Source organism: Monodon monoceros, unplaced genomic scaffold (assembly GCF_005190385.1).
Source record: "Monodon monoceros isolate NGI ecotype Baffin Bay Population unplaced genomic scaffold, NGI_Narwhal_1 Super_Scaffold_8, whole genome shotgun sequence".
In the NCBI taxonomy this organism is placed as follows: Eukaryota; Metazoa; Chordata; class Mammalia; order Artiodactyla; family Monodontidae; genus Monodon; species Monodon monoceros.
The window spans coordinates 72,363,954-72,379,151 of NW_021703785.1; the positions used below are offsets into that span (position 1 = coordinate 72,363,954).

Below are 15,198 nucleotides of genomic sequence, written 5' to 3' on the forward strand. Positions count from 1 at the left end.
CATTCTTTTTTATGGCTGAGTAGTATGCCATTGTATATAGGTACCACATCTTTTTTTTTTTTTTTTTTTTTTTTGCGGTACGCGGGCCTCTCACTGTCGTGGCCTCTCCCGTTGCGGAGCACAGGCTCCGGACGCGCAGGCTCAGCGGCCATGGCTCACGGGCCCAGCCGCTCCGCGGCATGTGGGATCCTCCCAGACCGGGGCACGAACCTGTGTCCCCTGCATTGGCGGGCGGACTCTCAACCACTGCGCCACCAGGGAAGCCCCCACATCTTCTTTATCCATTCATTTGTTGATGGACATAGATTGCTTCCATGTCTTGGCTATTGTGAATAGTGCTGCTATGAACATAGGGGTGCAGGTGTCTTTTTGAATTATAGTTGTCTGGATACATACCCAGGAGTGGGATTGCTGGATCATATATGATAAATCTATTTTTAGTTGTCTGAGGAACCTCCATACTGTTCTCCATAGTGGCTTCACCAACTTACATTCCCACCAACAGTGTAGCGGGGTTCCCTTTTCTCCACACCCTCTCCAGCATTTTAAACTAGGAGGTTTTAACTTATGTTCATCCAAGGACTACATCAGTGGAAATCAGGAAGTGGGGATTTTATTATTTTCACACTGAAAGATAGCATTTCCTTCTATTATGAATGTAGGCATCAAACCAGAGCAGTTTTAGCAACACCTGTGATATAATCGCCATGGAAATCACAGACCTTTTTCACATCTTATGACAGTTTTTGCTGATAATCTTAAAATTTCTCGTACTCCTCAGTACAGTACTTCAAAGTGTGACAGCTTTTAGACCCATCTCCAGTCCTCTTAATTCATATTACCTATACTACTATATCAAGATTCTTTTAATATTTTGAAAATTGCGTTTCAAAATAATCAGCTTCATTCATAATACTATCTTGTCTTTTTCTGTAAATGTTTAATGTGTATATATTTTTTTCATTGAGGTATAGTTGAGGTACAATAGTACATAAATTTCAGGTATATAGCATAGTGACTCACGATTTTCAAAGGTTATATTCCACTTATACTTATTATATAATATTGGCTGTATTCCCTGTGCTGTACAATATATCCTTGCAGCTTACTTATTTTATATGTGGTAGTTTATGTCTCTTAATCCCCGCCCCCTATCTTGCCCCTCCCCCCCACTGGTAACCACTAGTTTGTTCTTTCTGTGGGTCTGTTTCTTTTTTGTTCTATTCACTAGTTTTGTTTTATTTTTGAGATTCCACATAGAAGTGATATCATACAGTATCTGTCTTTCTCTGTCTGACTTACTTCACTTAGTATGATAATCTCTGGGTCCATCCATGTTGCTGCAAATGGCAGAATTTCATTCTTTTTTATGGCTGAATAGTATTCCATTGTGTGTGTGTGTGTGTGTGTGTGTGTGTGTGTGTGTGTGTGTATCACATCTTCTTTATCCCTCCGTCTGTCGATGGAATACACGTTTTATCTCATGCATTTAAAATGAGATTTTGAGAAGCGGTCTGTGGGTTCCCCAGGCATAGTTGTCAGAGCCTCTCATAACTGCCGTCTCCTCTCCGCTCCCTCCAAACACTCGACAGCCAAGGGCTGGGAAACCTACAGAGTTTTGTTTTCCTTCTGTAATGGTACACGCCTTGGATGCAGGTGGCCGAGCAGAAAAGGCAGAAATTTTGAAATCGGACAGACTGGGGTATAAAATGGGCCCCTCCCCTTTCTGGCTCTAGGAATGTGAGCAAGTAATTTTATCTATTGTAGCCCTAGTGTCCTGATAAGTAAAATGTGGCCCCTACCTCGTAGGGTGGTGGTGAAGATTAAATACGGTGACGCGCCTGGTGTGGTTCCAGCAGGTCACAGCTGTCGTTACGTAACCTTGTTCCACGGTCTCTGCCACATGCACTGTCAAGATGCTTCTCCTTCCCCCTCCAGCCCGGTGCCTGTGCTGGGTCCCCTGCGGAACCCAGGACCCTGACAACCTGTGAAAACCTGACTTTGCTCATTGTGCTCATCTGTATCTTCACGGTGCCTCTGGCTCATCCGGAGGAAGGTCTCCTTGCTTTAGTTTATTTTATTTTTTAATCTTCACGTGGTCAGAATATGCTTTTTGCCTGTAATATTTTCTTCTGAGTTACCTTGCTGTGCTGCTTCCCTGGAGCTACTGTAACAAATTACCACGGGGGCTAAGACAGCTGACATGTATCCTCGTTGCTGCGGAGGCCAGATGTCTGCAGTCATGGCTGGGCAGGCGGGGCCCCACCCCTGGAAGCCCAAGAGGTGGACCCCCTGCCTCTTCCAGCCTCGGGGTTCCCTGCAGGCTCCTCGGATCACAGGTGCATGGCTCTCATCTCTGTCTCGGGCCGCGCATCTTTCTTCCTCTTGTCTCTGTGTCCACATTTCCCTCCTCTTCCAGGGACGCCAGCCATTGGATTAGGGCTCATCTACTAGTATGACCTCATCTTAACTCCACTGCACCTGCAGACTCCGTACCTGCCACTATGGTCACATTCACAGGTATGGGGGTGAGGACTCCCAGTAGATCTTCAGGGGACACAGTTCAACCCCAGCTCTTGCTGTCGGTCCTGGAGACTCAACGTTAGACGGGGTTCTGAAGGGACGTGTGTGGGATCAGTGTTTTTCCCTCAGGTTAATGATTCACTTTCCCTGTGGTTTCAAAATATGTTTTGAAGTGTCTAAGCAGAGGTAATGAGATCTATTTTGCCTTTTACTTTTGTAACGTAAAGGAGGGAATCTTGCATAGAAGAAAAAAATGCAAACTGCCCCTCAACTAGGGAAAGTATTTTAAAACTATGCTGGGAAGCAAGAATTAACGAGGCCACGGACAGGTCTGTTCACAGACGTTGGTGACTTGGGTGTGAATTGGTCCCGGGTGGGTCTGCGCTGGGCTGCTGGGCTGCTGGGCTGTGAGGAGAACCTGGGCTAGCAGAGCTCTGGCCCAGCCACTTACACCCAATGAGAGTGTGTTTAAAGAAGGAAAAAACTCTCGGAGGGCGTGGATGTGGTCACCTGCTGTCCCTTCACAGCGTCTGGGGCCACTGCCTATAGCAGAGTCTGGGGTAGGTCCTGGCTCGTTGGGTGTGGAGCGTCCTTTGCTGGGTGTTTGTATTTCCGGGAAGAGTCGCACTCAAGCTGTGTTCCCTGGGACGAACCAAGGGTGTATTTCAGAAGCACATAATGTTTGCTAAAAGAAGATTCAGTTTTAGAATTTGCAGGAAAGTTCACATTTGTTTTATTTGAATGTACCTGTCTTCTGGCAAAGCCTCACTGTTTGAATGTGAGCTTAAATCTGAGGGATTTTCCCCCATCCCTCTGTCCCTCCTTCTGTACTTTTGCTTTGAATAAAATGGACGTTTCAGTTTTATATATTATGATTCTATTAACTAATTCCTGCACCTCCTGGGGCATCTGGTACCACTCGGAAGGCATGCTGTCTCCTTTCAGGTCTCGGGTGGGGCTGTACGGTACTGATGTGTCACACGAGAATCATGGTTGGTTCTCCTCGTGCTGCCCTGTGGGCACGAGGCTTTACGCAGTCAGTGTCTGATTTCCTGACCTCTGCACGCCTTCCTTTACCCGCCCCCATCACTTCCTGGAGCCTGTTTGCTCTCAGAAGGATTTGTGACCTGAGCAACTAAGACAACTGCTGGTTTTCCTAAACCCACGTCTCCTTCTCTCTCTCTCTCTTTTTTTTTTTTTTTTGGCATCAATGAGGAAAGCAGGCTGGAGGTTGCATACGTACAAAAAAAAAAAAAAAAACCCACAAAACCCCACCACCAGCAACAAAAGCAACAACTGCACATAGATTTGTGACCAATTTATTGCCTGCAATTTTGTTGTACTGTTTTTCTAGCATGTTGTTTCCCAACCTTTTTATCACTGGGTGATGATATAAATGGGTTTATTCTCACTGTGCTTAAGTTGTCTGTGCCGTTTGATTTAGTAATTGAGTTAAACAATCCATAATAGCCTGTTTTTTATATGTATGTACTGCAAAAAAACAATATTAACTTTTCCATGATTACTCTCATATTTTCCCACGGTGTCAGAGGAAAATGTTTTAATACACCCTCTTATACATTCTTTTCTGGAGGTGTGTGAATTAAACTGACAGAAGACAGATTTTTATTCATGTGAGTAAGTGGGAGTTCACAGGAAACTGTGGTTCCAGGATGTGGTTAGCCCTGGGAGCTTACAGAACATCTTAATAGGGGAAAGCGGGTGGAGAAAGGCTCTCACGGGAAAGCAAGTGACTTTTGGGAAAGATTAGGGGCCTGTAGGTGAACAGCTGGGAGACAGGGTAGTTTTGTGCCTGCGTCTGTTTCGGTGAGGGCTTCTCCTCTCAGTGACAAGAGCCAATCTTCCCTGGCTGGAAGAAAGAGAATCCCGTCCCAAGGGAGGGGACTTATGACCACTGAGTTCTGCTTTCACGCAGAAGAAAACCCTGTTCTTAAGCGCCTTCCACTCACAATGGTGTTTATGCTACAGTGGTTTGTTCTGGACTCTGTCCCTGGTGACTTGAATTAAAGACAGTGGTCCAAGCTGTAAGAATCAAATCCGCAGGTAGCAAGGGAGTGGTGTTTGCTAGAGCCCTCTGTCTCTCGAGCAGAGGTGACTTGGTATATGGGAAGTGTCGTGGCTTAGTGGGGACAGAGGTTACAAGGCCCATACCTGGTGTCTCTGTTGCCGCTAGCTGGCTGCGTGGCCCTGGGCAAGTCACCTCACTTCTCCGGGTCTCAGCTTGGAAACACGGGACCTGCATTTCTGGTCTCAGTTGCCACTGACTGGCGAGAGCCCAGAGTCCCTGGGCCACTGCTCAGGGCAGGGTTGCAGGGGGACATCCGCCCCGCTGGGCGCTCGGCCAGGGTGGCCCGCTCTGCCTGCCCTGCAGTCACATGACTTGCCTGGTTAGCACAGCCCTCCCCGGGCTGGGCTCTGTTCTATTTTCACTTAGTTGTTACAGGATGTCTCGGGACGGAAGAGCGGAGGGTACGGGGCTCGCGGGACTGCGCCTGCACGCTCTCCTGCCCCCCTCCCTCCCACAGAGCCCGCAGCGGCCTCCCCTGAGCCCAGACTTGGAGGACCCGCTGGGGGAGAGCTCGTCTCCGGGTAGGCTGAGGCCTGGGACAGTTGTTCCCTGGCACAGTGTTTTAAGAGCAGCGATCCACCAGGGCCGATGCGGGTGGCCCTCTGACCCACCGTGGTCGCAGCTCATCCTCCCAGGTCCCAGGAGGGGACAGGGGCTGAAGCAGGCCTGCAGACCTGAAGCACCTTGCCTGGGCCTACAGAGCCAGCTGGGGGCCCAGCCGGATTTACACAGAAGTCTGCCCATTTCCACACCTCGTGGTCTTTTTCCTAGTGCATTGCCTTTGCCTCTGAAAAAGTTACTTGAAAACTTAGGAAGTCTTGCCGACTTCAGGGCTGCAGACTCTCCAGCTGTGGGATCGTCTAGTCTGGAATCTGAGATGTTGAGAGGGTAGTGGTGACCAGTCCCAGCGCACACAGCCAGTTTGTCGGCTGATCTTGTCCTTGGAGCCCCTGGTTCAGTGCTCGCCCCAGCAGACTAAGTCCCCAGGTGTGAGTACCGTGCTGAGCAGCCCAGGCTTGAACCTCTCGAAGCACCTTCTGTCTGTGAATGTAGCTGAGAGAAGGGGCCTCAGGTTGCCAAGTGCAGCCTTAGGGCCCTTTCTCCTACAGGCCTGCGTTACCCTGCCTGTTGTTATGTATATTTGGGGAGACACCCGCTATAGTTAAAAGTCCTTTTTGTTAACTCACCGTGGTGCTGATTTTCTCAGTATCTTGTATCATGGCTCATCATGGGTCACCAAACATCACTAATGAAATTAGGGTTTTAATTCAGCCTCCGATTAAAGACACGTTTGCTTCTTCTCATCCACGTCTCGGTCACATCTTTCTGGTACGCAAACAATTTGGGGGGCTGGGGAGGGGTCGGGGACGTCTGGCTCGTACCTTTTCTTTACCCTCCTGGAAGTCGCCCTCACCTAACTTTTTCGCATTTGAAAAGGTTGTGACCGAGGGGTCCTGGAGGCGGACCTCCGCACCAGAGGAAGAGAGGCTGGAGGCTCAGAGGGTCCCCAGGAGGAGATGCGGACCCGGGAGGAGGTCAAGGCCCCGACCACTCTCTGACTACGGCCAGCCGGTCAGCCTAAGTCTGTCCATCCCTGAAGATGCGATCGCCGTAGACCCCCAGAAAGAGGACCCAGAGGACGGTGACCAGCAGCCCAGCGGGGCCCCCATCGACCCTGCAGACCAGACCCCTGCTGGGGGCTGCCCCCGGGGGGCGCCGAGAAGACGCCCCATCTCCGTGATCGGCGGGGTCGGCTTCTATGGGAGCAGCCAGGCGGAGGAGGGGGAGGCCATTCTGCCCCAAGTAAGCTCGGGCGCGCTGCCACCAAAGCCACTCAGCCCTCCAGCCGCCTGGCCTCTGTCCTCTGGCTGCAAACTTACGGGGAAACTTAACGCTTTCCTTTCTTCTCTCTGCCTCGAGGATGACGTCATCTGCTCACAGCCTTTCTTCCTGACTTTGAAAACATGCATGAATTAGAACTAACCCACTGACATTTGGATGTTTCTTACTAATCCTCTTTCTGGGATCTTGAATAATACGGGAAACCGGTTTGCTGTTTGTTCTGAATCGTCTGGGGAAAGTAGCCTTGCATATTTAGTGAGCTTCCTGAAAGAAGAAATCTGGAAAGAGAAAGTGTCGCTTATCCTTAAAATGTAAAGATACGAAAAAGATAAACCAGTTTTTTTCTAGAGATGAGAAAATATTTTCTCCTACCATTTTCCTACTCTTTGCACGTCAGTTGCAGCTTCGTAACTGTTTTGACAATAGGTTAAAATCTTACTATTATTCCCTTAGTATACTTTAGTAATTCAACAAGTGTTTATCAATTACCCAGAGAGCCCTTTGAAGCTACAAAACATTTAAATAAAGGCCCTGTTCCGAAGGAGTTTCTATTATTTGGTGAGACTCATACCCCAGCCATGGTCCAGGGTTCACAGAACCATACATGACTAGTGCCAGTTTCATTTTTTTTTAAACTTGCCAGTTGATATCACAGCCCATAAATTCTCTTAAAAGGGCAGTTCTATATTGGTATTGGATTTTATGTTTACATTCTCCCTATAAGCCCAGCACAATGCTTATTTATAGCAAATACCCAAAAACCTCTTGCTTAATTGAACTAAACTGAACTGAATTTTTAAGGTAAAAAACAAATTATGTTGAAGAATACCTCAAACTTTTTGTTGTGTTAAGATGCTCTGCATGCTAGGAAGTAATTCTGGAAGGCGGCTCTGCTCACCAGTGTATCACCAGTGCCACACAAGAAGTAATTCTGAACGAAAGCAAACTGTAATCTATTTTAACTTGAAACACAGCCTAGGGGAGATCTAAAGCATTACAGACATTTTTTTCATTTCAGAGCGTCCAAAAGAAATGGAGTAAGATAATTTTGTGCAGTCATTTAGGGAACTGGGTAGAAAAATACTGAGAAAACCTGCGGAAAGCAGGGACCAACTTGGCCTTGAGTGTAGTTGTAGGGACAATTCATACGGAAGGTCACAAGGACATACGGATGATTCTAAATCTGTGGAAAACCAACTCTCCTCGTAGACAAGGCTCCACTGCCCTGTTAGTTTAGGTGAATGAGAACTGTGCTCCACAAATGCTGGTCCCTGCCTGCGGGTGGGTGTAGGGTGGAGGCCGGGGGTGGGGGTGGCTGGCGTTGCCTCTGCTTCCCTGGGGCTTGCTGGGCCGGGGGTGGGGCACCACTTCCTCCCCCAGCTTCCCCTGCTCCACGCTGGCCTTTCCTGAGTGTCCCCCGGGGGTGTGTCCTGGCAGGTGGCCAAAACGTGATGCCCTGAGGGGTCGGCACTGGGGTTTCCGGTTAGAGGAAGGTCGTCCTTGAGCTTGCGCAGCTCGGGCCCCGGGCTGTGATCAGAGCCTTGAGGTGAGGATGCTGAGATCCCGGGGCCCCTACTTCCTGCCCCTTCTCACCGCCTCTCCTTTCCTTTGCAGCCAGCTGCCCGGCCGCCCGTGCCCGCGCACCAGGTGCCACCCTACCGCGCGGTGTCGGCCCGGCTGCGGCCGTGCGCCTTCTCCCAGAGCACCCCCATCGGGCTGGACCGCGTGGGACGCCGGCGGCTCATGAGAGCATCCAACAGTGAGTGTCGCGGGCCTCCCTGGTCCGCTCCCGGAGATGGGGGTGGAGTCCTCCACCGGGCAGCTTCCATTCAACGGAGGCGCCCGGGCCATTGCGCCCCGTCCGCCTGCCCTGGGCCAGGGGTGGAGAGGACCCACCGGGTGTCAGGAGCTGCCCCTGCAGGGGCCGGCTTATCACCCCCTGTCCAGGGAGGGTGACCTGTGGGCTCTGAGCCATCACGGTGGCCCTGACCTTGAGAAGATCTGGGGACCGAGTTCCTACCATGGAGGAATGAACTCCTGACCGTGAATGGGCTCCCGGGGAGGATTTGTCTTAACCTGACTTTCAAAGCTCTTTCTGGGTGTTTGAGGTTCACCAGTACTGTTTGAGCAGCACGGAGGAGTTTTTTATCTGATAGAGTTGTTCATATGCTACCTTAGTCCTTATCCGATAAATACCTGCTGACCCGAATTCATGGAATGATTCAGGTTCCTGAGAGAGCACGTTGACGTCCGAGCCAGCCCGCTGGCTGGACAGTGGCCTGGCCAGGCGCACGGGGCAGGAATAGGACGGGCGCTTACCGTGGGGCAGACGCCGCCCCGCATGCTCTGCTGCTTAGTTCCTTTGATCGCGTGAACCTCGTTTTACAGACCAGAAACCCCAAGTGTAAATAAGGGAGCCACCAAGGATGTGGCAGAGAAGGGACTTGAATCTGCAGTCAGATAGAATTTTCACTGCAGGCCCATGTTTTTAACCACTGAACTGTGCGACTCTAAAGAGACACAGCAGCCTGCCGACGACCAGACCTTCGGTTGCCGGGTTTACCGTCTTCCCTTTGAAAAGCAGCATCGCGCGGTGCGCGTGAGTGATGGATGGGGCACTCGGACGCCTGGGTTCTGGGCAGCGCTGCCGCCCACCAGCCAGTGGGCACGACCTCCATGTGACTGTGGTGACCGGAGCCGAGCCGCAAGAAGGGGCGGGATTTACAGAGTGTTCTTTCCAGAGACTTGAAGGCGGCCGAGGGCATCACTCAGTGTCTTTACATTTCAGGGAGAGGGAGTGGAGGGGGGACCACAGAGGGTGGAGAAGAGAAAGGGAACAGGTGGGGTGAGGCCCCAGTCATCCTCCCCTTGAAGAGGATGGAGGACGGAGAAGGTGACGAGAGGATGGAGATGGTGACGGGAAGGTCGCTGATGGATTGTGACCCAGAAATGGTGGCAGAGGGTGTCCTGGGAGGGCCGTGCCTGGTGCTGGGCGGTCAGGGAGTCATGGACGGTGAGGGTGAGGGAATGTCTGTCCTCCACATGGTGCCGCCTGGCTTCTGCCTCAGGAGGAATCCGGGCTGGACTCTCGTCAGGGTGAAAAGGAAAGAGGAAGCGGGGAGCGGCTGGAGGCCGAGGAAGTTTTCGAGCATCTCTTGCTTTTGTGGTCCTCTCTGCCGAGCAGGTGGGGCCCCTGGGATCACACTCCCCGCCCCCCCAACCCCGTCCCGGGGCCCCTGCCCTCTGGCTCCCCCGCCACCTCCTCAGGCCAGGCTTCCGCCCACGCTGGTCAGAGTTCCTGTTCGGTTCTTACTGCTGTTTCCCTGTGAGCTTTCCCCACCGTCACTGGAATGGAGTCCCAGCCCCTTAAGCGAGGTTGCAGGCTCTCTGCCACCTGCCCGCCATGGTCTGCTGCTCTCGCATCTCCTCCGGCGCTCCCTCACCACCCGGCTCTCCGCTCGCTCTGCCCAGATTCCCCTTCCTTCCCTTCACATACGGCAACGTTCATTCCATTCCAAATTCAAAACTCACTGCCCTGGGGACCCTTGGAGACAAATGCACCGTCATCTTTCTGCACAGCAGTTGCTTCTCTCCAGCCCGGTCATCAGCGTCTGGTGATGCATTTCGAGAAAGTTGTCCAAAAGGAGAGAAAAGGCTGCAAGCACACGATGCCTTCAAAATGTTACTAGTGATGGAAAAAAAGTTGAAACAATGGAAATGTCCACTTTCAGTGGGATAGTCTAGTGTCATATGGGCGACCACTTCAAAACCGTTTACAGCATCGTTAGGGAAAGCCCATAACAACGTGGAAAATGACCGATGTAATATTAAAGTGAGAAAAAGGGAAATAATGTTGTATTAGTTTGCTAGGGCTGCCGTCACAAAGTACCACAGACCAGGTGCCTTAAACAGCAGGAATGAATCGTCTCAGTTCTAGAGGCTGGAAGCAGGGTGGGTTCCCCCCGAGGCCTGAGGGGGACCCTCTGGCGGCCTTGGGTCCCCTGTATCTCGGCATCTGGATGCATCTCCCTCACCTCTGCCTCCATCTTCATGTGGCGTCCTGTTGAATCAGGGCCCACCTTGATGATCGCATCTCAGCTTGATCATCTACTGAGACCTGTTTCCAAATAAGACCACAGTCACTGGTACTGGGGGTTAGAATTTTAGCATCCTTTGGCGCGGGGGGGACACAATTCAACCCATAACATACCATGATTGCAGCTGTATACGGCGTGTACACATGTGGTGAAAGGTTTACCAAGAATATGCACAAGTGAAAATAGTGTAGTTAGGCGGGTAGGAATATAGATGGGTTTTCTTCTAACCCTGTACTCATACAAACAGCTTATTTCTGCACCTTCTGTGTTTTGTTTTGAGTTGAGTGTTCTTTTGCTGAGAAGCAACAAAAACTGACTCTACCAAGTTGGAGCAAAAGAGAACGCCTTGGAAGGGTGTCAGGTGTTCCCAGAATTGATGGGGTGTCTGGGAACCTGTCTAGGAAGTGGACGGCAGTCGGGGTTGCTCCTGGGAGTCGGGGAGCCACATGCAAGGAGCCGAGGAAGGCCAGTCTGTCCGTCTTTGCCTCTGAAGTCGCTCAAGAGCCAAAGTCCCAGGATGGGGTTCAACTCCTCAGCTCAGGTGACGTGTCCACCACCTGGGGGCACTGGGACAGAGTGGAGGATGGGGTCCTCCAGGGATGGACCCCTTGTCTTCAGTACAAGGAGGCAGGTGTGTGGATTCCCTGACCACGATGGAGGGGAGGTTGTTCCCCCAAAGGAAATCCAAGTGGTGTTGGAAGTAGAAATAGATTCTGGACAGATGCCCCATTTGTTCATTCATTCATTCAGTGTCTGTTGAGGACCTGCCATGTGCCAGGTGACAGCCATGAGCACAGCAAAGCCCTTTACTTCACACACATTCTAGTGCGGGGATGATAAATTAACAAGGAACTGTAACATGGCAGGTGGCACACCATAAAGAAAGATAAAGCAGGTAGAGGGTATTTGTTTTTGTTTTTGTTTTTTTAATTTTTATTTATTTATTTATTTTTGGCTGTGTTGGGTCTTCATTTCTGTGCGAGGGCTTTCTCTAGCTGCGGCAAGCGGGGGCCACTCTGCATCACGGTACGCGGGCCTCTCACTGTCGCGGCCTCTCTTGTTGCGGAGCACAGGCTCCAGACGCGCAGGCTCAGGAGTTGTGGCTCACGGGCCTAGTTGCTCTGTGGCATGTGGGATCATCCCAGACCAGGGCTCGAACCTGTGTCCCCTGCATTGGCAGGCGGATTCTCAACCACTGTGCCACCAGGGAAGCCCGAGGGTATTCATTTTTAAAAGAACATCGTTTTAACAGTGATGCACCTATTCCACGTCTAATTAAAACCCTCTCACTCCTTCCATGGAGGGAAACAACCCAGAGGCTCACCAGTCACTGCAAACGTCTCCCAAGTCCAGGGCCTCTGAGTACCTCCATCTGTGCTCCAGCCCCACTGCAAAGCCTTGTCAGTGTTTATGCCCAGAAGTAAGTCCAAGCAACACACCCTTCCATAGTGGAAAGAGGTGGAGGAAAGGAAACAGAAACTACATAAATATTGTGTGTACATACACACGTGATGCCAGGAAAGGACGCTTCTCTTCTCTGCCTCTGGTTGTGAGGCACACGTGCTACTTCTGACTCTGCCCAACTTGACCCCATCGTTTGCTCCGGAGCCTCTGCCCCGAGCCCTGCCTGTGCTGGTCTTTGCCAGCTGAGGTGCTCCAAGCCTTCACTCCAGGCTCTCAGCTGGTACTGGTTCTACTTGTTTAGAGTCACCATGGCCTCCTGCATTACCCTCTCTGAGTCAAAAATCAGTCAGTCTACAAAAAAAAAAAAAAAAAAGTGTTGCACATCAGCTCTGAGCCAGGCGCCACTTCCACCACTTGGAGAACAGCAGAGATAAAAGCATCCCAAAGCGTTTACATTCCAGCATTTAAATAGATTCAGGAAGTGGGTAAGTAGGATTAGCTCAGGCACTGATGATCGTTCTGGAGAAGGTGAAGCTGGACAAGGTGGAGGGCGACCTCGTGTCCCTAAGGAGGTGACGTTGGAGCCGAGACCTGGAAGATCTGAGAGAGGAGAGGTCCCAACGGAAGGAGCACCAGATGCCCGACGCAGGCAGGAGCTTGGTGTGCCTGAGGTTCAGCGAGAAGGCCGGGGTGCCTGGAGCTCAGGAATCGGGTGGGAGCGGACGGCGCAGCCTGGAGGTTAGAGAGAAGCTGGATAGAAGGGGCGTCGCGGGTCTCGAGAAGGGGTCGGGGTTATTCCGAGTGAAACGGGAAGCTGTTGGCAGCTGGGCTTCAGAGAGGAAGGCTGTCTGGGGAGAGAGGGCAGAGGAAGGAGGCTAATTGGAAGGTTATTGCGTTGGTCCAGTTGGGAAACGATGGTGGGCGACCACAGAAGACACCCATGTGTTCCCTGGACGCTCATTTTCCAGAGCACGAGGAAGCTTGAAAGCCGGTCCATTGCTCTGAGTCAGCGGGGCCAGGGCTGGGGGCTCTGGCGGAAGGACTTCTCTCTTGGGGGAGGAAATTCAGTTTTGACAGAGCTGAGTTACCGGATGGAAATAAAATACTTTGTCAATGTATTATTAAGTGACCCCAAACCCCTGTGTTGCCCTCTTCGTTTCTGGGCTATGGTGAACATCACCCTCTCTCCGGGGAGATTCCAGCAGGGATCTGATAGGTAAGGCAGGCAAATCCAAATCTAGAATAAGTGTCTCTTCCAGTAAGGACAAACCACCTACCCCTCTGTTATGGAAAGGGTCCATTGTAATCAACTCCCCACAAGTAGTCGTCTGGGTCCTTCAAGGAACCATATCATTAACTTTGTTGAGGGGACACCCTGTGGTTTAGCCCAGCCTTGGCATCTGTGGCTGCCACCAGAGCCATTTTATTTTTTTAACCCACTGAGTCAGCATCAAGACAACCAGGAACCAAGATGGACATTTGCCCCGTGGGACATAATGTCACACGGTTGTCAAACAGCCTCGTTTGCTGTGGGATTCCTGTGGGACAGATGATTTCCCGTGCTTTGAGTGTATTCTGACGTATCCAATCACACCCCTTCCCCAGAGCCGTCCATGAACCCATTTTGTTCTCTCCAAGCTCCCCCAGTGGCTCCTCAGACAAGCCATTTGCTCTGACCGTGAATCCACACAGGCTAACCCCTCACTGAGGCCAGAGTATCACTTAGATTTTACTGCTGGGGGGACTTCCGTTTCCGGGGGCACCAGGGAAGTGACAGGAGGGCTCGAAGGAAGAGTTGCAGTAATGGGACCCCGGACCCCAAGGTCACCTGGCTTCTGCTTCATGAGGAGGCCCTGAGTCTGGAACCGACTTAGATCTGGGAGTTGAGTGAGGTCCCTCGATTCCCTGTGGTGGTGGCTCAGGTGTGCCCTCTGCTCACCAGAGTTGGCCATTTCCTGCTACACGAGTCAAGCAGTACCTTCATGGAGACCCTCATCAGTTTTGTCCCCCAGGGACCCTGTATAAGTGAAGCGCAGCCGGAGATCAGGTGGGTCACACCGTCCCAGTGACCGAGCAGGCCCTGCTGCCTAGGGCAGAAGCCACGCCCACTTACCCAGGTGGACATCCCACCTCCATGGAGTCCTGGACTCCTTGAAATAGAAGCCTCTCCCGCTGGCTCCCTGGGCCCAGGGAGATTAGCAGCAGGTTGATTATAATGTAGCTGCCACGTCCATCATCTGGTTTGGGAGGTAAGCCCAGGGGAGGGTGAGGACCTGACACACCGGCTCCAGCGTTTCTGTCCCCAGACTTGCACCCCTTCTTCTTCATCTTCCGAGAGCTGGCCTCTCAGCTGCCTTATGAGTGGGCAGCCCTGGGTGCCGGTTCCCGTCCCACCAACGTGCTGGAGTGGCTACCCCGCCTCAGGAGCCCATGTGTTGAATGCACAATCCCTGGTGCGTGCCGCCCAGGTGGGCAGATTTGATCTGATCTGAATTATGTTTAGTAAATGCAGTGTGTGGGAACCTTGTTTGGATTCTGATACCAACCAGCCGGCTGTGAAAAGGTCATTTCGAGACAAGGGGGGACATTTTCACATGGAATCAGTATTCAGAAAAGGAATTATTGTTAATTTTGTTCATAGGGATAATGATAGTGTAGTTAAGTCCTTGTTAAGTCCTTGTTCATTTGGGTACATACTAATATTTGTTGCACGAAATGATACATGGGAGATTTGCTTTAAAATATCCCCAATATTATTGGGAACTAGTTGGGAAAAATTGTAAAATATTGATCCTTCTGGGTTCATCATATAATTTCTCTACTTTCATGTTTGTTTGCAATTTCGTAGAATAAAAGGTTTTAAAAATAATGAAAAGGGTGTTTCCTCCGCCCTGGTCAAGTGTTCTCAAAACATCCAAATCCCAGAAGTGCCCACAACTAACATTTTCTCAAAATGTAGAAATGTGACCACTAGCAGTTTAACTTTTCTTAAGAAATGAAGACCTAATCCTTTTAGGTGAACGTGAGGTCCTCCTCAGAACTTTGCAGCACGGTGCTGGGCTCTTTTCCAGAACCAGCTACTTCTCTCTGGCTTTGTTTAGAGCTCTTGTCTCACCTCCTCCCTGGCCCATATGTCGCTGAGGAGAGCTTATTACATGGAGCAATCCTTGGTCACGCTTACCCACTGCATGGGTGTGGTGTTGGAATAATAGAATTCCACCATGAATCACAGTGGTACTCAGA

At 51.0% G+C, this 15,198-nt stretch overlaps 1 protein-coding gene across 2 annotated transcripts in view; it reads left to right on the plus strand.

Annotated features, from left to right (window-relative positions):
* SPATA13 (spermatogenesis associated 13) overlaps positions 1 to 15,198 on the plus strand; it is a 264,723-nt gene that overhangs the window by 208,578 nt on the left and 40,947 nt on the right. For both annotated transcript variants that reach the window (XM_029210021.1, XM_029210022.1), the window contains exons 3-4: positions 6,050 to 6,415; positions 8,069 to 8,213. In XM_029210021.1, the coding sequence (XP_029065854.1) occupies positions 6,050 to 6,415; positions 8,069 to 8,213 (511 nt within the window). The remainder of the gene's footprint in view (positions 1 to 6,049; positions 6,416 to 8,068; positions 8,214 to 15,198) is intronic.